The 27,840-nt window shown below is 43.0% G+C and overlaps 1 protein-coding gene across 5 annotated transcripts in view; it reads right to left on the bottom strand.

Moving 5' to 3' along the window:
* ABCC6 (ATP binding cassette subfamily C member 6) overlaps window positions 1-27,840 on the bottom strand; it is a 55,098-nt gene that overhangs the window by 24,142 nt on the left and 3,116 nt on the right. For all 5 annotated transcript variants that reach the window (XM_087729156.1, XM_087729158.1, XM_087729160.1 and 2 more), the window contains exons 3-22: window positions 25,991-26,116; window positions 24,150-24,287; window positions 21,914-22,039; window positions 21,059-21,120; window positions 20,074-20,205; window positions 18,850-19,053; window positions 17,555-17,732; window positions 16,481-16,642; window positions 15,339-15,431; window positions 13,592-13,795; window positions 12,455-12,601; window positions 10,892-10,979; window positions 8,617-8,686; window positions 8,170-8,296; window positions 6,227-6,403; window positions 5,378-5,545; window positions 3,385-3,586; window positions 2,260-2,320; window positions 1,891-1,987; window positions 404-611 (exon numbers count right to left, since the gene is read on the bottom strand). In XM_087729156.1, coding sequence (XP_087585282.1) covers window positions 404-611; window positions 1,891-1,987; window positions 2,260-2,320; window positions 3,385-3,586; window positions 5,378-5,545; window positions 6,227-6,403; window positions 8,170-8,296; window positions 8,617-8,686; window positions 10,892-10,979; window positions 12,455-12,601; window positions 13,592-13,795; window positions 15,339-15,431; window positions 16,481-16,642; window positions 17,555-17,732; window positions 18,850-19,053; window positions 20,074-20,205; window positions 21,059-21,120; window positions 21,914-22,039; window positions 24,150-24,287; window positions 25,991-26,116 — 2,770 coding nt within the window. The remainder of the gene's footprint in view (window positions 1-403; window positions 612-1,890; window positions 1,988-2,259; window positions 2,321-3,384; window positions 3,587-5,377; window positions 5,546-6,226; window positions 6,404-8,169; window positions 8,297-8,616; window positions 8,687-10,891; window positions 10,980-12,454; window positions 12,602-13,591; window positions 13,796-15,338; window positions 15,432-16,480; window positions 16,643-17,554; window positions 17,733-18,849; window positions 19,054-20,073; window positions 20,206-21,058; window positions 21,121-21,913; window positions 22,040-24,149; window positions 24,288-25,990; window positions 26,117-27,840) is intronic.

Raw genomic sequence — 27,840 nt, 5'->3', positions numbered from 1 at the left:
GAAGGAAGGAAGGAAGGAAGGAAGGAAGGAAGGAAGGAAGGAAGGAAAGGAGCAATTAGTACTTGGACTTATATACCACTTTACACCCCTCTCTAAGTGGTTTACAGAGTCAGCCTATTGCCCCCAACAATACCATTTTACCAGCCTCAGAAGGACGGAAAGCTGAGTATAACCTTGAGCTTGGTGAGATTCGAACTGCCAAATTGCAGGCAGCCGGCAGGCAGCAGAAGTAGCCTGCAGTACTACACTCTAACCACTAATCCAATTATTTGGATCCAGGTTTAGCAGTGTTTATACAGTATTGGCTCATATATTTGGTCCCCTGGTTGAGTTGGGTGGCCGTAGACATTGAATAAGTAAATAAATATTTCTTTGCTTAGTGGTAGATGGGAATGGGCCAAACCTTGCGTGACTCCTAGGAGAAAAAAGACGCCCACGCGGAGCTGGGTATGAGGTTGCGTCCCATTGGAAAGGGGGTCATTGGCCCACAGGCTGAGCCAGTAGCCACGGCAGAATGAGAAAACTTGCTGGCAGGCAAACAGCAGCACAATATAAACCCAGAAGAACGACCCTGCTGTTCTCAGGTATGCCAGGTATACTGAAATCTTCACCTAAATCAAAGAGATGAAACCAGAATAAGAATTGGCATTGACAAAAACACCACCGGTCAATTGCAGAAGGAGGCTTCACCGGGAGCAGCTTCCATCCTGCGACGATATCTGTAACACCGGATCTGGAACTGGGTAGGTCTGGTTTAATGAAAAAAAGGACTAGGGGAGACACGATAGCAGTCTTCCAATATCTCAGGGGCTGCCACAAGAAGAGGGAGTCAAGCTATTCTCCAAAGCACCCTTTGTCATTTGTCTGAAGTGGTGTAGGGTTTCCTGCCTAGGCAGGGGGTTGGACTAGAAGACCTCCAAGGTCCCTTCCAACTCTGTTATTCTATTCTATTCTATTCCATTCCATTCCATTCCATTCTATCCCATCCTTATCCTATCCTATCCTATCCTATCCTATCCTTGTTCCATCTATTCTATTCTGTTCTATTCTGTTCTGTTCTGTTCTGTTCTGTTCCGTTCCATTCCGTTCCATTCCATTCCATTCCATTCCGTTCTGTTCCGTTCCATTCCATTCCATTCTCCATTCTCCATTCTATTCTATTCTATTCTATTCTATTCTATTCTATTCTATTCTATTCTATTCTACTCTATTCCATTCCATTCCATTCCATTCTATTCTATCATTATTCTATCTATCCTATCCTATCCTATCCTATCCTATCCTATCCTATCTGATCCTATCCTATCCTTATTCTATTCCATTCCATCCCATCCCATCCCATTCCATTCTATTCCATTCTATTCTATTCTATTCCATTCCATTCTCCATTCTATTCTACTCTACTCTACTCCATTCCATTCCATTCCATTCCATTCTATTCTATCCTATCCTTATTCTATCTATCCTATCCTATCCTATCCTATCCTATCCTATCCTATCCTATCCTATCCTATCCTATCCTATCCTTGTTCCATCTATTCCATTCCATTCCATTCCACTCCACTCCACTCCACTCCACTCCACTCCACTCCACTCCACTCCACTCCACTCCACTCCACTCCACCCTATCCTATCCTATCCTATCCTATCCTATCCTATCCTATCCTTAGTCCATCTCTTCTCTTTAGTCTAGTCTAGTCTTATTCTTATTCTATTTTCTATTCTATAGTAATATCCAAAGGATGAAAGCCCAAACCCCTTGAAAGCTAAAAAGGGCCGCCACTGAATAAAATGGTGAAGTTCATCCTCCCTCACAGCAAGTCCCATAACTTCTACCGAAAAGGGGAGCAACCCTCCCACCAAACTGAATAAGAAGATCCTTAGACTTACCCGTCCAGTCTTCTGCTTCTCATCTTCTGCCATCAGGCTTCTTCCTTCTTCCTCTGTTGGCTTGTCGCTGTCTCTCTTGGCCAAAGCTTCTCTTGATCTTGAAAGACACAAAGGATAAGTATAAAAAGTGGAAAGAGGGGGCACATAACTAAGGCAGAATATATCAGCAAATAGCCCGAGCCTGTAAAGATGAAGTGAGGAAAACTAAGGCTCACAATGTAGAAAGGCTTGCGGCAAAAGTAAAAAAAAAATAATAACAGAAAAAAGCTTCTTCCAACATGTTGAAAACAAGAAAAAATGTGTTCTCTGCCTTGAGTTATTTGAAAAAACAATAAAGTTGAGATATAAATACAGAAATAAAATACTTACTTTCCAGGGGTTTCATGGTGGGTCACAGGAGTTGTGGAGATCCACTTAATGTTTCCTGCATCTGTGGAGTCAAGATAGACCAAAGTCTCAGAAGGGACATGATAGAGACAAAATAGAAGAATAACCCACCGATGTTGAGAAAATACACCAATTTGGGAGCTGCAAAAAGTAAATCATGCAACATTTCTATGCCTATTATGTGTCTCAAATTAGTGCGGTGATGTCATTGTTGCTTCCCTTCCAGTGGTGGGTTTCAAAATTTTTTCAAACCTACTCTGTGGGTGTGGCCTCCTTTGTGGGAGTGGCTTGCTGGCCATGTGACCTGGTGGGAGTGGCTTGCCGGCCATGTGTTTTCTCTCTCTCTTTCCTTCCTTTTGTCTCTCTGTCCCTTTTTCCTTTTTTTCCTTCATCTCTCTCTCACTTTTTCTTTCTTCTTTCTTTCTTTCTTTCTTTCTTTCTTTCTTTCTTTCTTTCTTTCTTTCTCTTTCTCTCACTGTGTGAGTGTGTGTGTGTGTGTGTGTGTGTGTGTGTGTGTCAGTGATGGGTTTCAAAAAATTTTGGAACCTCTTCTGTAGGTGTGGCCTGCTTTCTGGTGGAACCTCTTCTAACCGGTTTGGTAGATTTGACGAACCGGTTCTACCGAACTGGTGCGAACTGGTAGGAACCCACCTCTGTTCCCTTCCCTTCTCCATGACCACTTTTAATCACAGATCTGCATAATTCTACACACCCTACTTGCCATAACTGTAGCACCAAGAATGGCTTGCCCTCGGAAGTTGTGGATGCTCAATCACTGGAGATTTAAGAAGAGACTGAGCAACCATTTGTCTGTAACGGAATAGGATCTCTTGCTTGAGCAAGGAGTGGGACTAGATGACCTACAAGGACCCTTCCAACTCTGTTATTCTGTTCTGTCCTATCAGATCTGGTTCTACCTTCTACCAATCTCAGCTTCCAGATGATTTTTGCTATGGATCAACAGCTCTTTGAAGAATACGGGGATAGATTGTGTGAAGGGTTTTATCAGAATCCCCACAGAATGCATGAAGTGGCTCCAAGACTAACAAGTGTCTATTCATGGATAATAATAATACCCAGTTGTATCAACCACCAAGTATAGATGACCTTTGGGAGGACCAGCAGTAACTTGCAATTCCTGGTCTTCTTTTTTTTCAAGGTTCTGGGACCTCAAGAAGTCTGCAAATGCCCCCTGCTTTCTGATCAGTTCCTGCCAAGGGCCTATCTCAGAGATTTCTCCATTCACCATCACAATGATGTTGTCTACTTTGGGTAGAATATGGATGGAGTTGGTCACCAGGACGCGAGTCTGGAAAGCAAGAGGAAAATCCCTGAGGTAATTCACCAATAGCTTTGAGGTGTCAGTTACAAGAAGGGGGCCGACCAATCTGGGGAACTCCATAAATTACTGAACTGTAGACTCTCTCACTATTGCCCGTGATGCTTAATGCTCCTTTATCATCATAAGGTGTTGTTTTTTTTGTAAAATGTTTTGTATTTTTCCTTTCAAATTTATTCTTAGATACACATTCTTGTAATTGCTATTTAACATTTGTCAATTCATATCATTTTTCCACCTGTATATTTACATTTTGATATTTTTTTGTTTCCCCTCCCCCTAATTTAATCATGTGTCGTCTGAGATATTTATCTCGCCTCAATCAGGATGTGACCAAACTTACATCGTCTGAGATATTTATTTCATGTTTTCTTCCTTTTTCTTTCTATTTATATCTTTTTTCAAGCCACTCATAAAATTGCTCCCATGTCCTGTAGTACACTGATTCCTCTTTGTCCTTTATTCTCAATGTCAACCTATTCGTTTCTGCACAATCTAATATCTTCTTTATTAGCTCTCCTTCTGATGGGATTTTGTCTGCTTTCCAATTTTGTGCAAATACAATTCTAGCTGCTATTATTATTTGTACAATCAAATACGAATCTTCTTTACTATATTTCTCTGGTAGAATACCCAATAAAAATACCTCTGACTTAAACTCTATGGATTGATCTATTATTTTCTCTAACCATGTTTGTATTTTAATCCAATAGCTTCCTGCATCCCTACACATCCACCGCATATGATAATATGTTCCTGGCAATTGGTGACATTTCCAACATTTAGCTGATTTATCCTTAAACATTTTTGCTAATCTTTTAGGTATCATATACCATCTATAAAACATTTTATATAAATTCTCTTTGTATGCTGTTGCCATCATAGTCAGTTGAGGACTACCTATAGTCTCCATAGGATCTAACCCTGACTTTGTACTAGGATTTGAAGTCACAAGTCTTTGCAATTGGTGAATATTAAGCACTGGGCTTAATCTTGGCTTGTCTGACAGTAGCTTGTAGGAAGGCTTTGAGGCCTAGACGCCTAAGAGACTTCTCCTGTGAAAAGCCCATAAAAACAACTGTAACACTTACACTTGTACAACTGTAATTAAAGGTAAAAGTAAAGGTTCCTCTTGCACATATGTGCTAGTCATTCCCAACTCTAGAGGGCAGTGCTCATCTCCATTTCAAAGCCGAAGAGCCAGCGCTGTCCGAAGACGTCTCCGTGGTCATGTGGCCGGCATGACTCAAAGCCAAAGGCGCACGGAGCGCTGTTACCTTCCCACCAAAGGTGGTTCCTGTTTTTCTACTTGCATTTTTTACGTGCTTTCGAACTGCTAGGTTGGCAGAAGCTGGGACAAGTCACGGGAGCTCACTCCGTTACGCGGTGCTAGGGATTTGAACCGCCAAACTGCCAACCTTTCTGATCGACAAGCTCAGCGTCTTAGCTGGTTGTTAAACCGGGAGGATCCCACCCCTGGTCTTGAGGATCACCTGATCCCCTTTTGTGATTTTCTGACAAGCAAAGTCAATGTGGGAAGAGCCAGATTCACGTAGCAACCATGTCACTCACTTAACAATTTATAGTGACTCGCTTAAGAAAGGGGGCAAGAAAGGTCGTGCAATGGGAGGAAACTCCCTTAACAACTGTTCCCGCTTAGCAACAAAAATGTTGGGCTCATTTGTGGTTGTAGGTCGGGGACTCTCTGTACTGCATCAGATCCTGTTCCGATAAGTAAGGAGAGTTTGGAATGCCAAGTACCTTTTCCTTCAACAAGCCGTTTGGTCCAAGAACCTGGTTGAAAATGTCCTGTCCCATTGGAACATCCACAGCAGACAAGGGATCGTCCAGGAGGTAAACTGAGGCCTTCGTATAAACGGCACGAGCCAGGCTGAGCCTCTGCTTTTGTCCTCCAGAAAGATTGATGCCCTATGGCAGCATGAAAATAGTCCTCAGCGGAAGGGGAAAGAGTTCTATTAGTAGACTAAAGAGAATAGTAGTACGATTGTTATTGTTACATAACTAATTAAAAAATAAAGAAATATTGTTAATGGTAGAAAACATGTGAAAGAAATGCTCTCTATGCTTAAGTTGAATTCGAGGATGTACAATACAATACAATAGCAGAGTTGGAAGGGACCTTGGAGGTCTTCTAGTCCAACCCCCTGCCTAGGCAGGAAACCCTATACCATTTCAGACAAATGGCTATCCAGCATCTTCTTAAAGACTTCCAGTGTTGGGGCATTCACAACTTCTGGAGGCAAGTTATTCCATTGGTTAATTGTTCTCACTGTCAGGAAATTTCTCCCTAATTCTAAGTTGCTTATCCCCTTGATTACAATGCAATGCAATGCAATGCAATGCAATGCAATGCAATGCAATGCAATGCAATGCAATGCAATGCAATGCAATGCAATGCAATGCAATACAATACAATACAATACAATACAATAGCAGAGTTGGAAGGGACCTTGTATGGTTGAAAGACCATTAAGCTAATCATGGTATAATATTGGAAGAGGAAGACCAACACTACCACCATCTACTCAACCAAGTGTATATTCCATATTCCTTTTGGATAGATAAATAACATGGTAATGATCCACGAACCTTCTCTCCAATTTCTGTCTGGCTTCCAGCTGGAAAACCGTCTATGTCAGGCTTCAGGCCGCAAGCTTTGACCACCTGGTTGTACCACGTCCTCTCCATTTTTCTCCCAAATATGACATTGTCTTCCACAGAAGCATTTTGTATCCATGCTATCTGGGGAACCAACGCTACTGGGCCCTGTAAAAAGAAAAGGAGTGAAGCTCACCAAATTGTCACCAGAACGGGAAAGAGGACTTTGGTAAGGAGAGAGAGATGGAGGCAAACTTCCATCGGCTGGTCAAACTTTCTCTGTCTCCCAAAAGAGGTCCTACCAAGCCATTCTTGAATTCCAACAGACATTTCCCCCCACCAAAAAAAGCCCAGTTTTGAAAGTGGCCAATGGCGAGAGAGTCTATGACTTAACAGTGGTGGGTTTCAAAAATTGTTCGAACCTATTCTGTGGGTGTGGCCTTCTTTGTGGGAGTGGCTTGCTGCCCATGTGACCGGATGGGAGTGGCTTGCCGCCCATGTGCCCAGATATGAAAATGCCAACGACACTTGTCAGAATCACCTTAAATTACTTCACACACAGCACTGGCATGCATAAGAATAGGATGTAAACTTGCTTTTTAAAAGGCGTCTTTGGTTTGCGTTAAAACAACTTCAACACACGGAATGTTCTGATTGCACCACAAACGCAGTAGTCATCCTTACCTTTCGCAGAGGCACTGAGTTTTATAAATAGGAGCATGATAGTGTAGAATAATCATATCCAAGGACCAGGGGTGGGTTTCAAAAAATGTTGGAACCTCTTCTGTAGGTGTGGCCTGCTTTCCGGGTCCACTGGTGGAACCTCTTCTAACCGGTTCGGTAGATTTGACGAACCAGTTCTACCGAATAGGTGCGAACTGGTAGGAACCCACTTCTGGACTTACAGTTCAGTAATTTATGAAGTTCCCAGATTGTTCACCCTCTTCTTGTAACTGACACCCCAAAGCTATTGGTCAGTGCCTCTGGGGTTGTCCTCTTGCTTTGAATGGATCCCCCGATAGAAAGCCACCACTGAAGTGACTCAAACTACTGAAGCACTAGAATTACAACACACACACAAACACACACACACACACAAATCCTAAACAGCGGTGGGATTCACTTTCCTTCCCCACCGGTTCGCAAATATGAGCGCACCACCTTAGCAATAGCAATAGCAGTTAGACTTATATACCGCTTCATAGGGCTTTCAGCCCTCTCTAAGCGGTTTACAGAGTCAGCATATCGCCCCCACAGTCTGGGTCCTCATTTCACCCACCTTGGAAGGATGGAAGGCTGAGTCAACCTTGAGCCGGTGAGATTAGAACTGCTCAACTGCAGATAGCAGTCAGCTGAAGTGGCCTGCAGTGCTGCATTTAACCACTGCGCCACCTCGGCTCTCTGCATGCACAGTGCTCGCGCATTTCATCGGGACGGAAGGAAGATAAAGAGAACGAAGACGGATAGAGAGAAGGGAGGGAGGGAAAGAGGATAGAAAGAAGAAAGGATAAAGACGAGGGAAGGAGGGAGGAAGATAGAGAGAAGAAAGGATAGAGAGAAGGGAGGGCTCCAGGGAAAAAAGGATAGAAAGAAAAATGGATGATTGAAAAGGGAGGGAGGGAAAGAAGATAGGAAGAGGAACACAGAGGAGGAAAGGTGGGAGGAAGGAAGGAAGAAAAAAAGAGGGAGAAAGAAAGGAAGGAAAAAGCAAGAAGGAAGAAAGGAGTGAACCGAAGCGAACCGGCTGAATACCACTTCTGATCCCAAAGCAGATTGTCCCGGTCTGGTTGACCTTCCAAAGTGGCTTAGTTCCCAGAGTTCCCAATGAGGACATCGCTAAGAATTCTGGGAGTTGAAGTCCACGTATTCCGAGAGTCCTTGAGTTGGGGAAGGCTGACCACACCTTGAATACATTCTGTTTTAAAGTGCTTTACCTTCATTGCTACCGAACCTTCGATCCTTTGCAGTTCACCAAGTAACGCCGAGAGCAGGGTGGATTTCCCAGCCCCCACGTGACCCACCACAACACACAGACTGCCCTGAGGTACAGTAAGATTTATCCTGTAAAGGTAAAAAAAATGTACATCTTAGTCATCTTCAAGCCGTATTGTGGGTAGAAAGATCCTGGCAGCAGCCAGACTAAATTCAATGTGGAGATCTGGAGGAATAGAAAGGGACAGGGAATAATAGCAATAGTAATAGCAGTTAGACTTATATACCACTACATAGTGACTTTACAGCTCTCTCTAAGCAGTTTATCAGTCAGCCTCTTGTCCCCAACGATCTGGGTCCTCATTTTACCGACCTCGGAAGGACGGAAGTCTGAGTCAACCTTGAGCCGGTCAGGATCGAACTTCCTGTCAGTGAGCATCAAATGTTACCTTTTCAGGCACGGATTGCTTTCTCTGCACCAGCTGAAAGTTCCATTCGTGACAATGATGGAATTCGGATCTAACAGAAAAATGCATGAATCAGCACATATTTTGGGATGATGATGGTTTACTTTCTATATTAGAGCAGGTTTGCTATGGCACATCCAGTTATGAGGCCTCTGCCATGCCCTTGTAGACATTTTCATATATAATTATGTGAATTGTAAGTGTATAGAATATAGAATAACAGAGGGACCTTGGAGGTCTTCTAGTCCAATCTCCTGCTTAGGCAGGAAACCCTACACCACTTCAGAAAAATGGATACCCAATATCTTCTTAAAAACGTCCAGTGTTGGAGCATTCACAACTTTTAGAGGCAAGTTGTTCCACTGATTAATTGTTGTTGCTATCAGGAAATTCCTCCTTAGTTTTAAGTTGCTTCTCTCCTTGATTAGTTTCCACCCATTGCTTCTTGTCCCGCCTTCAGGTCTTTTGGAGAATAACTTGACTCCCTCTTCTTTGTGGCAGCCCTGGAGATACTGCTCTCATGTCTCCCCTAGTCCTTCTTTCCATTAAACTAGACATACCCAATTCCTGCAACCGTTCTTCATATGTTCTAGCCTCCAGTTCTCTAATCATCTTGGTTGCTCTTCTCTGCACTCTTTCTAGAGCCTCCACATCTTTTCTACATCGTGCAACCAAAACTGGATGCCGGATTCCAAGTGTGGCCTTACCAAGGCATTATAAAGTGGTATTAAGACTTCACGTGATCTTGATTCTGTCCCTCTGTTTATGTTTAATTCTCTTCTGTCAAGCTCTCATCATATGCTCAACAATAATAATGGCCGTTCTTGACTCAAGAGCATTCATTTCACGAGCATTCAAAGTTAGGATGACACTGAAAACAGTGACTTAAGCAAATCCTCACACTTATGACTGTCGTAGTGTCCTCCCAGTCGCATGACCAAGGCACTTGGCCACCAGCATGTGTTTGTGATAGTTGCAGTCTCCCAGGATCACATGAAGGTCACCACAGGGAATTGGGTTCATTTAATGACCACACAATTCACTAAACAGTCACAGTGATTCACTTAACAACCCTGGCAGAAAAGTGAAAGTAAAAGAAAAATCAGGTGTGAGTCTGTTAACTATCGCCTCATTTAGTGATGGAAGATCTGATTGCAACTGTGGCCATAAGCCAAAGTATCAGCTCTCCCCATTCCTTATTCAGCCTTCTTGCAAGCACTCACACCTGTTCACACATTTGAGGATTTGCATTGGCTAACCTGGTCCTACCCAACCTGTTGTGGCCTGCCAGCGGCCAGCGGAGCTGCCGGCAGATTCAGACAGTGAGGAGGTTGGGAAGGAACCTGGGCCAGTCCTGGAGTCTGGGGAAGGCTCTGATGAGGACTCTGTGTCAGAGGCAGAAAGGGGGCCAGAGCCGTCCAACAGTTCTCAGCTGCCTTCAGAGTCAGACATCAGTGAGGCAGAAGAACATCTGGAGCCTGTTCCCAGTGGGTGCATGCGCAGAGTTGCCAGACGAAAGGAACAGCTAAGGAACAAGGGCCAACTTGGGAGTAAAGGCACAGTTGAATGTCCCCTCCCATAGGGAATAAAGAGGAGCGAAAGGGAAGGGGAGTTTGCAGGAGACAATTAGTTCTATTCATTAGGTTGAAGATCTGTTCCTGACTTAGGTTTAGGTTTATTAGATTTATATGCCGCCCTTCTCCCAAGGACTCTGGGCGGTGTACAACATTAAAAGAAACACATAATACAAAAGTTTAAAAAAAATTAAATAGAATATCCCAAACCCAATTAAAATGGACAATGACATTTTTTTTTTAAAAAAGAATTCAAATTAAAATTAACAGTAATCAATATATTGTTTTGTTTTGTTCAGGCCAGGCTGGCTTGCCTGGCCTGAACAAAAGTTGGAAAAGCCAACTTTTTAGGGCGCGTCGAAAGGATCGGATGTCGGGGATTATATGCCAAGTAATTGCTGCTACAGCGTGGAGTTTGGAAGATATCGGCCTGGCAGCTCTCCAAGCCTGATCAAGGTCTCTAGTTGTGAAATCTCATGAAAGATTGTTGGCCGGAACTTTGCTGCAGAGGAATTCCCTTGAACCTAAATAAAAGGGGTTTTTATTGGGACAAGGAGTCGGCTTCATGATCTTGAGAAGCCTAGGTCAGAACACAATGTGCCTGACGTATTGATGAATAGGCTTTAATTCTCAGAATAATCAAACGTTTATACACTGATTGGAAATACTCAGCCAATACTTACTGCGGTCTGAAGACTCAACGTCTACCTGAGCTTGATCTAATTCTTCAAGAGAAAGAAAGGTAGCTAAGCGATGGATGGAAACTTTTGCCTAGAACAAAATATACGTCAACACCATGCAGTTAAGGAAAGGTTTAGACGAGAGTTTCCAAAGTGATCAATATGGACCCCCCTCCAAAGAGTCAATGGGACTATCCAAGTGGTCAATAAATATTTGGAAGTCAAAGGGGAGGTCAGTAGGTGGTCTATATGATAAAAGGTCAATTGGGGGGGGTGTCAATTAATTTTGTGGGTTAGTAGAGACTAACTTGATTCTGCACCTAATAATGGCAGCAAGAGTGTTGGTGGCGCAATACTGGAAGAAGGAAGACTTGCCTACAATCCAAGAATGGACATTGAAAGTTACAAATTTAACCGAGATGGCTAAAATATCGGCATATCTTAAAGATCACTCAAATGAGAGATATAAACGAGACTGGAAAAAAATGGATTGACTATATACAAAATAAATACGGGACCAAGAAATTCCAGTTAGCCTATGCTTAAGATCAGAAATGATTTAAATTGTTTAAAGTTAGGTCAGCAAGAAGAAGCTAAGGTCAATGTAGAATGTCATTAATTTTTTTATTTCTTTTTTTCAACAGATTTTAGACTGTGTTTGTTAAAAATCCATATCGTGTACGGGTTCTGGGAAGTCGGGGGGGGGAAGGAGGAGGGGGGTTGGGGGGGAGGGTAGAGGGAGGGAGGGGTATGCATTAGGCTAGACAAGAATTTGGTGGTAAACTAGAATTATTTTGACATACAAAAAATTGCACTTTGATGTCTTACTGATTGAGGAATGATGAAATGTTTGTTTTAAAAGAAATAAAACTTTTGAATATATATATATATATATATATATATATATATATATATATATATATATATATATATATATATATATATATATATATATATATATATATATATATATATATATATATATATATAAAAATAATTTTGTGGGTTTCTGTAGAGGTCCATCCCAGTCCGTAGACCTCAAGATGAGATGTTTAGTGTTGAGACAGTATTATTCAAGGTTGGATGATCAACTGCTAACAAGAGTGGCCTTCAATTGTCCCCATCAGCCATGTGATGTTACTGGCCTTGTTTATTTATTATTTATGTTGTTGTTTGTAGTAACAACAATTAAAGTGGCATTTATGAAACTATTTTCAAAACAAATGCTTGGGGAGGAAGTCTATGGACAATCTGGAACTTTACGAAGGGGGTCATTGACCTGAAGAATTTGGAGACTTCTGGTCTAGGAAAAATCCAAGGTGCCCTCAAGCTTTTAGATCATTTTTGGACGGTGGTTCTAGATTCTTCTCTGGGATCTTTGCTCTGGGATCTCCAGGAACCAACCCTCAGGAAGATGGATGAGGAGGAAGAGCAATGATTTATTTGGAGGTGTCCTAATGTTTGAAGCAACTGCCTAGCAGGAGGACCACTTGGAAATGTAGAACTGGGATGCCCGGAATGAGGACCCATCACGCCAAGTGCTGCAACGTAGTCAAAGAAACTCACCTGCACAACAGCATTAATGGAAAATGGAAGGAAGGAATGAGCAGTATTGAGAATGTTGACCAAGCTAAGAGAAACAAAAGCTTTCTTAGCATCCAGGATATTTGTCTTATCTGACAATGTGTAGACCGCAAAGATGATGAATGAAATCTGTAGAGAAGCAACAAGAGAATTACAATTACAATAGCAGAGTTGGGAGGGACCTTGGAGGTCTTCTAGTCCAACCCTCTGTCTAGGCAGGAAACCCTATACCATTTCAGACAAATGGCTATCCAGCATCTTCTTAAAGATTTCCAGTGTTGGGGCATTCACAACTTCTGGAGGCAACTTCTGTTCCACTGATTAATTGTTCTAACTGTCAGGAAATATCTCCTCAGTTCTAAGTTGCTTCTCTCCTTGATAAGTTTCCACCCATTGCTTCTTGTCCTGCCCTCAGGTGCCTTGGAGAATAGTTTGACTCCCTCTTCTTTGTGGCAACCCCTGAGATATTGGAAGACTGCTATCATGTCTCCCCTAGTCTTTCTTTTCATTAAACTAGAAATACCAAATTCCTGCAACCGTTCTTCATATGTTTTAGTCTCCAGTCCCCTAATCCTCTTTGTTGCTCTTCTCTGCACTCTTTCTAGAGTCTCAACATCTTTTTTACATCGTGGAGACCAAAACTGAATGCAGTATTCCAAGTGTGGCCTTACCAAGGCCTTATAAAGTGGTAGTAACACTTCACGTGATCTTGATTCTATCCGTTTATGTAGCCTAGAACTGTGTTGGCTTTTTTGGCAGCTGCTGCACACGGCTGGCTCCTATTTAAATGGTTGTCCACTGGGACTCCAGGATCCCTCTCACAGTTGCTACTATTGAGCAAGGCACCACCTACACTGTACCTGGGCATTTTGTTTTTCTTGCCTAAATGTAGAACCTTACTCTTTTCACCACTGAATTTCATTTTGTTAGATAGTGTCCAATGTTCAAGTTTGTCAAGATCATTCTGTATCTTAAGCCTATCTTCTGGAGTGTTGGCTCTTCCTGACAGCTTAGAGTCATCCAAGATGTGGAAGTCATCCAGTCATCCAAGAGAAGAGGTGAAACCCTCTCAAAGCCCAATCATATGCCATTTTGGGCAGGTCAATCTGCACAGCTCACCAAAAAAGTGGATGACTGGAAAGATGCAAGAGAAGCTGAGAAGAGGAACTGAGACATCTTGAGAGCTTGAAGTTCTTGAGTTCGGATGCCCAGTACTTTGCTTAGGAAGTTCTTCTCCCAACCATGGAGTTTGAGGACCTTCAGGGCACTGAGGATGGTGCTGGTCAGTCTTGCACGGCTGTCCTTATGCTTTATCTGAGCTTCCTGAAAGATGGAAATTCAAGTTTGTAGCACCAACAGGACAACTGGAATAGTAATATTTAGTCATACTTCTAATCATTCACAACATTACACACAGACGCAAACACACGTGGAGATCTGCTCAGCCCTGGCCATTTTTGCATTTCATAAGCTCTGAAGATCAACCCGAGGTGGCGCAGTGGTTAGTGTGCAGTACTGCAGGCCACTTCAGCTGACTGCTATCTGCAGTTCGGCGGTTCAAATCTCACCGGCTCAAGGTTGACTCAGCCTTCCATTCTTCCAAGGTGGGTGAAATGAGGACCCAGACTGTGGGGGCAATATGCTGACTCTGTAAACCTCTTAGAGAGGGTTGAAAGCCCTATGAAGCGGTATATAAGTCTAACTGCTAACCCCCGACTCCTAATCATGTGTTTGACCTTGGTTGGTTGGAAGATCCATCATAGATGATTCATATTTCTCTGATATTATTAAGTTATATTACCTCTCGAAGTTCCTTTTGCTTTGTTTTACATTGTCCCAGCTGGCATGACTGAAGTGGTTTAAACATTGTAAATAAATTTATAAGGAAAATACACAAGGCACTGGCAAGAGTCATAGCTGGACAGAAGTTGTCTACCTGAAACATTGAAATTACCCACTGGGCCCCAAATTTGTTCAACCTCAGGATCAAACATTTTATAAGAACCCAAAGCAAAATTCTGTATCCACCAGCAAATGATATGAAATTAAAGATATACGTCCATCAATGACTTCCTTCAGTAGCTTCTGATTCTCCTCTGCTCACAGACAACAATGAAACAAACTATGTTCTGAGTTAGGAGTTGTGGTCCTTGTCAGCGTTCCACATCTGGAAGGCCTTCAGATGCGTCAGACTGCAACTCTCAAGAGGTCTGACTAGTGTGGCTTTTAGTTGTTGTCAGGGGTGGGACTTAGCCGGTTCGGACCGGTTCGGTCGAACCGGATGTTAATTTTACATCTGGTTCGCTGAACCGTTAGTTGGAAGGAATGGCTGGCCTCGCCCACCCTGCTCCTCCCCTCCCAGGAGTCCCCACGTAGCCCATTTTGATGCGAGGTAAGGGCAGGGCCCGCACGGAGGCTCTGGGAGGATGAAAAACGGGCTTCCCGGAAGTACTGGGAGTCCAGAAACAGACCCGTTTCTGTCCTCCGGAGCCCAGGGAAGGCCATTTTCACTCTCCCGGAGGCTCCAGAACCTTGGGAGGGCGAAAAATGGGCCTACCGGAAGTTCCAGAAGTCTGAAAATGGGCCTTTTTCCAGCCTCTGGAGCCCGGGAAAGGCTGTTTTCGCCCTCCCAGAGGCTCGGGCAGTAGTTCAGGAGGCTGAATAGGCCATGCCCATCATGGCCACGGCCACCCAGCAACGGGCAGAGAACTGGTTGCTAACACTTTTTTAATCCCACTGCTGGTTGTTGTTTGTAGGAATTCTTGGCCAACATCTTTGGAAGTCACCAGGGGATACAAAATCAAGCTAAGGAGGGAAATTAAATGTACTTATTTTCCAGAAAACGGAAGGGTTTTAGGTGCCCTACCTGGAGCTGGCTCCTCTTCTTGCTGATCCCAAAGTTCAGAGGTAAGAGAACTAAAAATATGATAACCGCAGACAAGGCCGAGGGTCCTAGGAGCTAATGGATTCAGAAACCAGAATGTAAATGAAGAGAATGCAGAATATGTTTGTGCATCTCTTTCTACTGAACAGTAAGGAAATGGTGTCGGAGTTTAAATATTCATGAGAAAGTTGAAAGTCTGTTTCCTTGGCTGAGCTTCTCACCATTTTTAATGAGCCAATGGAGACATCTAGTGGCCAGGTGAACAGAACCCGAGGAGTGATTCAATTATTTGAATATCAATATAAGAGCCTTGGTGGTGCAGTGGTTAGAGTGCAGTACTGCAGGCTCCTTCTGCTGACTGCCTGCAATTTGGCAGTTCGATTCTCATCAGGCTCAAGGTTGACTCAGCCTTCCAGCCTTCTGAGGTCGGTAAAATGAGGACCCAGATTGTTGGGGGAAATATGCTGACTCTGTAAATCATTTAGAGAGGGCTGTAAAACACTATGAAGCAGTATATAAGTCTAAATGCTCTTGCCCTTCCTTCCTTCCTTTCCTTCCTTCCTTCTTTCTTTCCTTCTTTCCTGCCTGCCTGCACAGTGGTTAGAATGCAGCATTGCAGGCTAACTCTGCCAACTGCCAGGAGTTCAATCCCAACCAGTTTAAGGTTGACTCAGCCTTCCATCCTTCCGAGGTCGGTAAAATGAGGACTCAGATTGTTGGGGGCAAACAGGCTGACTCTGTAAACCGCTTAGAGAGGGCGGTAAAACACTAAGAAGCAGTATATAAGTCTAAGCGCTATTGCTATTGCTATTTCGGCATCCCAAGGAGGAAAACCCCTCCAGATCTTTGAATAATAGATACAAAACGACTGTATACTATATAGGGCTACCGAGATATGGCTTATGTAATGATGCTTTGGCTTCACACAGCCTGTGAACTGCATCATGATGGATTAGCCAGAGCTGAAGAAGCTTCTTGGATAAGAAGCGAAACGCCTTCAAAGAAAAACAAGGAAGTCCAGTGGGTGCCTGAAAAAGCACCTTTGGATGACCTGGATGACCAAGAATCTCCATAGACAATCAGAGGTGTGTGTGTGTGTGTGTGTGTGCGCGCGCACGTTTTACCTGCCAAAGGAAGACAAAGCAGATGACGATCCGGATAGGAGCAAGCCAAGTCCCATTAAAATAAATAATTAGGTCCATCAGCTTCTGCACGTCAACGGATACCAGGTTGACAATCTCACCCACGGATGTCGAATTTTTTGCTGCACTGGACAGGACCAAGATCTAGAGAACAAAAAGCAAATCTTCTTTTTAACAGGAATCTCTTCTCCTGTTACAGCCACTTAATACATGTAATCGTGTCATGGAGGTGATGTCTTAGTTGGGTGTGTCTAGTATGTCTGATATCAATCCAGCAAGTCTGGACATCATCTCTTCCCCCATCTTATACTTATGTGAATTAAGGAGGTCTCTGAGCTGCTTTGACCTTCTACCTGCGTGTTTTGGGGTTATGATATGTCACTTTCTTCATTTTCCCAAAGATGCTTTTTCAAGAGGCAACTTGGACTTTCTGTTTTTTTTCTTTGAAGGCGTCACTTCTCAACCAAGGAGATTCTTCAGCTGAAGCTTCTTGGATGAGAATGGATCAGAGCAGAAGAAGCTTCTTGGAGTGGGGAGGGAATGGAGATTTTGCAGTATCCTTCCCCTGGAGTTGGGTGGGATTTTACAGTATCCTTCCCCTGGAGTGGGGGGAGAATGAAGATTTTACAGTATTCTTCTTCTTGAGTGAGGAGGGAATGGAGATTTTACAGTATCCTTTCCCTGGAGTGGGGGAGGGAATGGAGATTTTACGGTATCCTTCCCCTGGAGTGGGGAGGGAATGGGGATTTTGCAGTATCCTTCTCCTGGAGTGGGGAGAGAATGGAGATTTTACAGTATCCTTCCCCTGGAGTGGGGAGGGAATGGGGATTTTGCAGTATCCTTCCCCTGGAGTGGGAATGGAGATTTTGCAGTATCCTTCCCCTGGAGTGGGGAGGGAATGGTGATTTTGCAGTATCCTTCCCCTGCCATGCCCACTAAGCCACGCCCACCAAGCTACGCCCACAGAACATTTTTGAATCCCACCACTAGTCTAGATGTACTTCCCAAGAGCATCACAGAGTTAAAAAAATATCGTCAACCAAGAGCATGATTTACCTTCCGATAAACAAGGCCTGTGATGGCTGTTTTTAACCTCATGCCCAGCATGAAACACATATACATGTACCGCTGCTCAAACAGTGTCTGCAGACAAGCCAAAAGGAACATCGCAGCAGCATAGAAATAACCTATCCAAAGAGGAGCTTCTTGGTCATTGATAAAATCTAGGAAAAGACTGCAAGAAGAATCAAAGTAATTCTACTATCCTAGAAAGAGAACCGGGTTAAATTAGCCACCAAGTTAATTGTGTTAGGTGAATGTAATTTAGTTGTAGCTTATAACATAGGCCAGGGATCTCTAAATATAGGGAAAGAGCAGGTAGAACTTGGGAGGCAGAGTGAAGTGAGTCATCAGCCTAGAATCATTACATTCCCACAAAAATCCAAGTCCAATCCATGTTGAATTCTGTTGAGTCTTAAAAAGTTCTCTTCTTCCAAGTTAGATTATGGCTGTCCTTGATTTGACTTGACTAGTGAAATATGACCTAAGAGTGGCATCTACTTTTAAAGTTACAAAATGTGGCACATTTAATCTTGGTTAGTTTGGAAATTGGTGCATGGTTCAATGAATGGTCAAAGCCAAGGAAATGGGTTAAATTAGCCACCAAGTCAATTGTGTTAGGTGTATGTGATTTATTTTTAGCTCATAACATAGGCCAGGGATCTCTAAATATAGAAAAGGAGCAGGTACAACTGGGAAGGCGGAGTTAAGTGGGTCATCAGCTTAGAATCATTACGTTCCCACAAAGTCGAAGTCCAACCCATGTTGAATTCTGTTGAGTGTTATCTAGAGACAACTGAGTGATGACTATTAGTTGACTAGATTCTTCTGTATAAGCTTGAGCAATACTTCTTAACTGCCATTTAACCTATAGTCCTGATTCTTCATACCTGACCCTAAAATCTGTCAGAGTATGCACAGTGTGACTATGTGAGAGAACCCAAGAGCAAATATAGTAAACAGAGGATTGCATTTAAATAGTGGGGTTTTTTTCTACAAAGAATATATACTTACACATACTTTAGTCAGACCTCAAACAAACAGCAATCAGCAATTACAGCACGGAAGCACACATGGAGAGAGGGATATGCCCCAAACAATTTTTATTGCACTGCGCATGTGCGCACAGAGTGCATCAAGCGTGTGCAGCAAATTGGCAGTAGTGGCTGACGGAACCCACCCCTGGCTCACAGAACCGGCAGGGAAAAAATTTGAAGGTCACCCCTGGATTAGATGACCCGCAAAGAACTTTATTAATCCACCTTCGGAAACAAAGTTTAACATCCACATACCTCAGTGTCTTTGGAACCAAAAACAAGAAGACATCACAGGTGATCAAACAGAGGGTCGCCAGAAGGAAATAAGTTCCAAAAACAGTCCAGAAATTTTTTAGAAGTTCTTTGCTTTTGCTAGCTTCCGGTTGGAGCAAGATGGCAGTCTCATCTGCATTTTCTCTCTGGGTTGGCCTTCTTTTAAATCTCGCAAATTTGGTCATTCTGCAGGAAACACATAACAATGAGCATCTTTTGAGTGTCCTTTTCAGCATTTGGGCAATTGTTAAATCTCTCCACATAAGAAAAATCTGATTAAAAGAGGAATAGGAAGAGACCGAGAGCTAAAAGCTGTCCAGAATCATCTTATAGGAGAGGAGGAAGGAAGGAAGTAGAGAAGGAAGGGAGGGAGAAAAGAAAGGGAAAATAAGGTGGTGTTACAACAGGCGCTAGGGATGGTAAACAAATCAACCCAAACTGTATATTATAACCTTTTAAATGGAATAACAAAAGTATAAGAATGGCAAAGGAAAAGAATAAATATGTGAATGTATACCTATAATTGTATGTAAGAGAATAAATGACAGCAAGGATATAAAACACAATATAGGTAAACAATATTTTGGTATACGTAGCTAAGTATAAATAAATATATAATTATATATAAAAATGGATAACGAATAAGGGAACCATGAATGCAAGCTAGAAATGTATAGAAGGGAAAACACTAACTGTAAAGAAACCGATACGGAACTGCTGTATGATATGTGATGGAACTTCTTGTTCCTATGTTGTGTTAAGTCATGTGTTTGTTTTTGTTGATGTGTTTATGTGTTTAAAATAATTTTTTAAAAAAAAAATATATAGGAGAGATGGGCAGCCTAAAAATTGAATGGATAAGCAAATAAATAAATAAAATTTAAAAATCAGGGGGGGGGAGGGCAGCGGAATCATGAACGAAGCATGAAAAACCCCTGGATTCACTACTGTTCTTTTTTGCAAGGCGGGCTTTCTTATATTTCATTATATTTTTCATTGGGGTTCAAACCAAGAATCTGAATTTTGTTGAACGTGGAGATACTGCAAAGGTTGCAAGAGCAAGGACCAGTTGTAAGTCACTCGTTTCAGTGCCGTTGTAATTTCAAATGGCTGCTCTACTAATTGTTGTAAGTCGAGGATTACCTGCAGATTTCCTAAAATAAATGGGGAAAGCAAGAAAAATGGACGCGAATTCAAGGAACTTACTGTGTAGTTTTTGGACAATGTTTATCCCAAGCATCTTGGACCTTCTCCATGATTTCTTCAGAAGAATTCTCTTTTGCTAGTGACCACAGGTCTTCTGACTGTAATGGAGTCCAGTAGCCTTTCCAGATCAGCCTGTAGAAAACAAAAAAATGAATCACAAAAGAGGGAAAAATGGTATGGAACAGATTAATCTGTCATTGAGTTTGGTCTTGGATCTATAAATATAAAAACGGCTGTGTGTGTGTGTGTGTGTGTGTGTGTGTTCCAGCATAACTCTGGAACACCTCGAGCAATTTCAACCAAACTTGGCACACAGATGACTTACTCTCTGGAAACAAATACTGTGGGGGTAAGATACCTCTAAAACTCCTCGAGGTGTGTGTTCTGTTAAGATAAAGCCTGTTGTGCCTTAAAAAGATGACTACTGTACTGCCGTAAAATGGTTTCTACTGTACAGCGCAGTGATAACAGCTTCACAGTACTCTACAAAGGGGCTCCCTCCCTTTGTGGTAAGGAGGGAAAAGCCAAATTAGAAATTACATTTGGTCCGGACATTTTCCCTCTATAAATAAATACCCGAACAACGCCACTGGAGCCCGGCCGAGGATGTTTAAAGCCTCCGGAGCCTGGGGAGGGCAAAACAACCCACCACCCTGCCGTGGTGCAGGAGGCGAAGTAGGCCACACCCACCATGGTCACGCCTACCCAGCAACTGGGCAGGGAACCAGTTGCTAACATTTTCAATCCCACCCCTGCTCCCCCCAGATTTCTCTGCAAACTGCCTCTCTGCAGAGGCAGAATATTAACTGTCAACTTGCCATAATGATGTTGGCTTTGATTAACTGCAGAAAGCAGCCTGGCTTAACTTGGAGAGAGAGAAAAGACTCGGTAAAATATCTTCCTCAGTTGAACAGATGGATCGGACAGCCATTGGTTGTCATTTAAAAGGCGCAGGGGGGGGAGGGGAGATTGTTTGAATTCTTACCGAGCAAACCACCAGAATGTGATTTTGGAAACAAAAGAGGCTCCGGATTCAGGACAAGGATTCTGCGAATGTTTAAAGAAAAGAACAATTGTCAAACTCTGCACAAATCAACAGGGAGGGAGGGGGAGAGAGAGAGAGGGAGAGAGAGGGAGGGAGGGAGGGGGAGGGAGAGGGAGAAAGAGGATGAGAGGGAGAGGGAGAAAGAGGAAGGGAGGGAGAGAGAGAGGGAGAAAGAGGGAGAGAGGGAGGGAGGGGAAAGAGGGAGAGAGGGAGGGAGGGGAAAGAGGGAGGGAGGGAGAGGGAGAAAGAGGGAGGGAGAGGGAGAAAGAGGGAGAAGGAGGGAGAGAGGGAGGGAGGGGGAGGGAGGGAGGGGGAGGGAGAGTGGGAGGGAGAGAGAGAAAGAGAGAGAAAAAGGGAGAGAGGGAGGGAGAGGGGGGAGGGAGAGAGGGAGAAAGAGGGAGGGAAGGAGAGAGAGGGAGGGAGAGGGAGGGGGAAAGGGAGAAAGGGGGCAGGAAGGGGAGAGAAGGAGAAAGAGGGTGGAAGGGAGAGGGAGAAAGAGGAAAAGAGGGAGGGAGAGGGAGAAAGAGGGAGAGAGAGGGAGGGAGAGAGGGAGGGAGGGGGTGGGAGAGAGAGGGAGAAAGAGGACGGGAGGGCGGGAGGCAGAGAAAGAGGGAGAAAGAGGGAGAGAGGGAGAGAGGGGGAGAAAAAGGGAAGGAAGGAGAGAGAGGGAGCTCGGAAAGAACCCATCAGTTCTTCTGTTTTAAGCGCTAAGGTCTAGAATCTTTAAAATGTACCAACAAGACTAAAATCTATTCCATGCTCTAGAAAGGAGCAATCCAAAATTCAGCCACTTACTGAGTCATTGCTAATTTTGGAAAAGAAAGGTGGCGGATCTGTAAAACAGCACAACAGCAATTCCGAGAAAACCAGAGCAAAGTAAATGTATGAAGTCAGATGCTGGAAAGGCTGTTCCTGGAATCCCTGTGTTTAAAAAAAATAAATGTTTACATTGAAAGTCTCTCCCCATTCTTATTTTTGTAACGACCAGCAATTGCATATATCTCTGTTAATAACTGTCTAGTGGCCTATGGCCACGGCTTTAGGGACACAGGAGGAAAAGCTGCACGCTAGGCAGCGTCAGATAAGAGGCAGCTGAGCCCTCAGAAGGAATGGGGTGTGGGAAATGTCTCCGAAGAGACCCTCCCTAGCTTCTTGGATGTACAGGGGAGAAAGGAGAGGCGTACCAGTAGTCCTCGACTTACAACAGTTCATTTAGTAACCACTCATCGTTACAATGAGTATTTTACCAGAGAAATATAGTAAAGAAAATGCATCAACCTCCGGGATTGGGAGGCCTATAAATCGATTTAATAAACAAACAAACAAACAAACAAACAAACAAATAAATAAATATTTAATTATTCATGTAATAACTGCAGCTAGAATTGTACTTGCACAAAATTGGAAAAGCAAAGAGATTCCCTCAGAGGGAAAGGTAATTAAAAAAAATATTAGGCTGTGCAGAAATGAATAGATTAACTTTCGCAATTAAAGAGAAGGAAGAATCAGAGTATTATAAGATATGGGGATGTTTTTTATTACTGGATAGAAAATGACTATAGAGAAAAAGAAACAGAGAATTGAATCATTTGGAAAAGAAGGTAGAAGTGTAGGGGAGGAGTTGAATTAAAAGGCAATTGAAATGGAAATGGAAAGGCAAGATAAAAATAAATTAAAAATGATGTAACTGTTAAATACGATGACACGAATACTGTACCCTGATGTTACACTGTAAGATTAATGATGTAAGAGTGGTTATGGAATTTTTTTTTAAAAAGTTTCAATGGCACTGAAAAGTGTCACTTAACGACCAGGGATGGGATTCAGTGGTTTGGGTGAATCGATAGTTGCAGTGAGCATTTGGCCCAGTGGTGGGTTTCCAAATTTTTTTAGAACCTATTCTGCAGTTGTAGCCTGTTTTGTGGGAGTGGCTTGGCAGTCATGTGACCGGGTGAGAGTGGCTTGGCGGTCGTGTGACCGGGTGGGCGTGGCCAACTTGGAAAATGTGGTGAAACTCACTTAACAATGCTCTTGCTTGGCAACTAAAATTTTCGGCTCAATTGCGGTCATAGGTTTCCCTTCTTCCTTCTCTTTGAGAAGCGCTCCGTTTTCAAGCTGCTTGTGAAAGAAGAGGAAGGGGCAGAGAGAGGCTTTTCAGGAGCCCAGAGCAGCACTGAAGCCAGGGGAAGGATCGTTCCGGTACTGGGCCTCCGGAAGAACAAGTACTAGGAGGCATGCTAAATTTCACAAACCGGTACGCCTGAACCGGTGCGTACCGGCTGAAACCCACCCCTGATTTGGCCCCAGCCACCGGCCCCTGTGCTTTCCTATCCTAGGTTTCCCTGTTTTTTAGATCAGCTGATTCACGCGGCACAGCGGATTGAAACGCGTCAGCTGTTTTACTCACAGGCGCTGACCTAGAAGGTAAGTTTTGAAGCTTAAAAAGATCGGTTTTGAATATTGCGTGCACGCGGGAAGTGCGTGCAAAGCGCACACTCACCAAACCGGTTGTTAAACCGGTTGCATCCCACCACTGCTTACGACCATTTTTCACACTTACGACCATTGTGGCGTCTCCATGGTCACGTGGTTTACATCTGAATGCTTGACAACTGACTCATATTTATGACGGTCGCAGTGCCCCAGGATCACATGATCCCCTTTTGTGACCTTCTGACAATCAAAGTCAATGGGGGAAACCAGATTGACTTAACGACCGTGGGACTAACTTAACCACTGCAGCAATTCACTTAACAACCATGCCTAGAAAGGTCATAAAATGGGGCAAACCACACTTAACAAATGTCTCACTTAAAACAGCTTAAATTTTGGGCTCGATTGTGGTCGTAAGTCGAGGACCACCTGTACTTTCAAACTTGTAAGATTTTGTTACTATAAACTGAGGAATGGCTCATTTAAACAACCGCTTTGCTTGAGAATAGAAATTCTGGCCTCACTTCTGGTTGTAAGTCGAGGACCACCTGTGCTTCTTTGTGGAACTATCTCACAAGGTTGACAGAGGCAGACTTACTCCTTCCATCGCTTGGCGCAGTTTGAAGCTGGAGGAGACACTAGAAGAGAGGAGAGACAGCAGCCAGAAGACCAGCAAGATGCCTGAAGATTGAACCCCTTTCATCCGTTCCATCTGGGTGAGAAAAACTACCAGGACCTAAAATGGAGGAGAAATCTATATATATAAAAATGGCTCGCTCTGTCTGTCTGTCTGTCTGTCTGTCTGTCTGTCTGTCTGTCTGTCTGTCTGTGTATGTATGTATGTATGTATGTATGTATGTATGTATGTATGTATGTATGTTCCAGCATAACTCTGGACAGTGGTGGGTTTCAAAAATTGTTTGAACCTACTCTGTGGGTGTGGCCTCCTTTGTGGGAGTGGCTTGCCGCCCACGTGACCGGATATGAAGATACCGACGACACTTGTCAGAACCACCTTAAATTACCTCACACACAGCACTGGCATGCATAAGAATGTGATGTAAACTTGTTTTTTTAAAGGCATCTTTGGTTTGCGTTAAAACAACTTCAACAAACGCAATGTTCTGATTGCACCACCAACGCAGTAGTCATCCTTACCTTTCACAGAGGCACTGAGTTTTATAAATAGGAGCATGATAGTGTAGAATAATCATATCCAAGGGCCAGTGGTGGGTTTCAAAAAAATTTGGAACCTCTTCTGTAGGTGTGGCCTGCTTTCCGGGTCCACTGGTGGAACCTCTTCTAACCGGTTCGGTAGATTTGACGAACCGGTTCTACCGAATAGGTGCGAACTGGTAGGAACCCACCTCTGACTCTGGAGCGCCTCAAGCAATTTCAACCAAACTTGGTACACAGATGACTTACCCTCTGGAAACAAATACTGTGGGGGTAAGACACCCGAAATACACCTCGAGGTGTGTGTTCTGCTAAGATACAGCCTGTTGTGCCTTACAATAGCTTCTACCGTACTGCTGTAAAATGGCTTCGACTGTGCAGCGCAGTGAAGTCGACATGGTATCGGCTTTACAGTACTCCACAAGGGGGCTCCCTCTGGTAAGGGGGAAAACCCAACATTCCCTCATCCAACAAACCTCGAGTTTTTACTTTTACAAAATAGCGTAAACTAGCCGTTTCTATCACCACAAACCTATCTAGTCAGTAAAACCCAAAATCAAAGTTTCATTTTTTCCCCCTGCCTCAAGCAAAAAAGCCTGAAACGGTTTCCAAAAAAGAAGTACAAAAGTACTTCTTTCTGGCTAGGATTCTAATTGGGCAAGGCTAATGGATCTGGCCGGCGTGATGGCTAATAATATCATGTTTCTCCTTCAAGGTTTAAGGTTTAAGGTTTATTCGATTTATATGCCGCCCTTCTCCCAAGGACTCAGGGCGGCGTACAACATTAAAAGAAACACATAATACAAAAGTTAAAAAGAAATTAAATAGGATAACCCAAACCCAATTAAAATTTACAATGCCATTTTTTAAAAGAATGCAAATTAAAATTAACAGTAATCAATAATTTGTTTTGTTTTGTTCAGGCCAGGCTGGCAAGAGCCGAGATGGTGCAGTGGTTAGGGTGCAGTACTGCAGGCCACTTCAGCTGACTGTTATCTGCAGTTCGGTGGTTCTAATCTCACCGGCTCAAGGTTGACTCAGCCTTCCATCCTTCCAAGATGGGTGAAATGAGGACCCAGACTGTGGGGGCAATATTCTGACTCTGTAAACCACTTAGAGAGGGCTGAAAGCCCTATGAAGCGGTATATAAGTCTAACTGCTATTGCTATTGCTATTGCTGGAAAAGCCAACTTTTTAGGGCGATCAGAAGTTCTGGAGCAAAGAAGCGTGTGTGAAAAATAGAGGCAAATGAATTGTTCTCACCATGGTGACCAGTTGAATTGTAGGGCTAATGATGAGCCCGGCTGCTGGTGAAACCCCTTGGTTAGCTTCCCAAAGGAGGAATGAGATGGTGGAAAAACACAGGACTAATAAGGCAAGGGCAAGAATCTAACATAACGGAAAAAAGGCAGAGTTGGAAAAATTTGAAATCCATTTTTTTCCCAATGTTATTGTCATTTCAGAAAGTCCTTAACTTACAATCATTTGTTTAACAACCGTTGGAAACCATAACGGCACTGAGAAAGATGACTTACAACCAGTCCCCACACTTAACAACCATTGTAACATCCCAGGTAATCAAAATCCACGTGTTTGGGAACTATCACGTATTTATAACGGTTGTAGGATCTCGGTGGGTCATGCGATTGTCATTTGGGACTTTCCATCTTGCTTCCAACGAGCAAGAGAATCGAGATTCACTTAATTACTACATGATTCACTTAGCAATGGCAGTGATTTGCTTAATGATTGCGGCCAAAAGGTTGTAAAGTCAAACACAACTCACTGAGCAACTGCCTTGCTTAAACAATGGAAATTTTGGTCCGAATTTGTAAGTTGAGGACTACCTGTATTTTAAACCATGGGTCTCCAACCTTGGCAACTTTAAGATATGTGGACTTTATTAAGAATATAATTCTAACGGTTGGGTTTGCAATATATAAATCATGTAACAATGTTGTCACCTGTTTCTTTAAATCATACTGTAAAATGTGATTGGTTGCTGTTTTCCCCAATCGGCCATAAGAGGGAGCCAGAACGACTGCTAGCTCTCTGTTTGTTAGATGCTGGGCTGATCTGATCTGAGTGTTTTGGAAGCTGGCTGTTAGAAAGTGCCGTGAGCTATTGTCAGTTTTGCAACTGCTAGCAAAATGTGTGTACTGGACTGTTTATATGATACTGGACTATGTTATTTGGATTATCCCTTAACTGAAAGACATTGATGACTGACTGTCTTATCTGTGTATGACTGTTTGATGGACTGATACCTCTATTTCCACGAAAGTAAAAGCCTATTTAAACTGCAGTGTTTCTGTATGCTGGTTTGTGTGTTCTCCAACAGAACTCTCACAACGCTTCACTGAACATACTTGCTCTCCCAACGAGGAGCTTACCTAACAGACTTCAACTCCCAAAGTTCCTCAGCCACAAGTCTTAAAGTTGCCAAGGTTGGAGACCCCTGTTTTAAAACCATATTTCTACTGTTTTACCATTCTTATTTGTGTTCGACAATTCTTGGTGGAAAGAGAACAACATCATGATAATAATCACAACTGGATTTCTTAGAATAACAGAATTGGAAGGGACCTCGGAGGTCTTCTAGTCCAGGCCCCTACTTAGGCAGGAAACCCTACACCACTGCAGATAAATGGCTATCCAACATCTTCTTAAAGACTTCCAGTGTTGGAGCATTCACAACTTCTGGAGGCAAGTTGTTCCACTGATTAATTGTTCTCCCTGTAAGGAAATTTCTCCTTAGTTCTAGGTTGCTTCTCTCCTTAATTAGTTTCCAGTTGATTGGATGTTTAATCACAATTAGATCGAACTGGATGTTTTTACCGGTTTCCCTGTTTTTGTTTTAAATGTCTTTATTTTTTATTTTTTATTGTAATATGTTTTATGAACGGTAAGCCAGCCAGACTCGTTGACTGAAATGGGAAGCCACTGAAATGGAACAAACGAACAAAGAATTGGACATTGTTTATTTATGGATGGCTGGAATCCTTCTCCCGGGTTTGAACCATTGGTGGGATTCAAATTTTGTTACTGCCGAATGTCAACTCGTAAAGTTGGCTCGAGGCTAATGAATTAATTAGGGCATCTTTCGGAAACCT

The sequence above is a fragment of the Thamnophis sirtalis genome, unplaced genomic scaffold (assembly GCF_051295495.1).
Source record: "Thamnophis sirtalis isolate CommonGarterSnake01/CBP01778 unplaced genomic scaffold, rThaSir2_p1.2 scaffold_14, whole genome shotgun sequence".
Lineage (NCBI taxonomy): Eukaryota > Metazoa > Chordata > Lepidosauria > Squamata > Natricidae > Thamnophis > Thamnophis sirtalis.
Note: the sequence above shows the minus strand (reverse complement) of the source record. Positions and strands in the feature narration are given on the sequence as shown.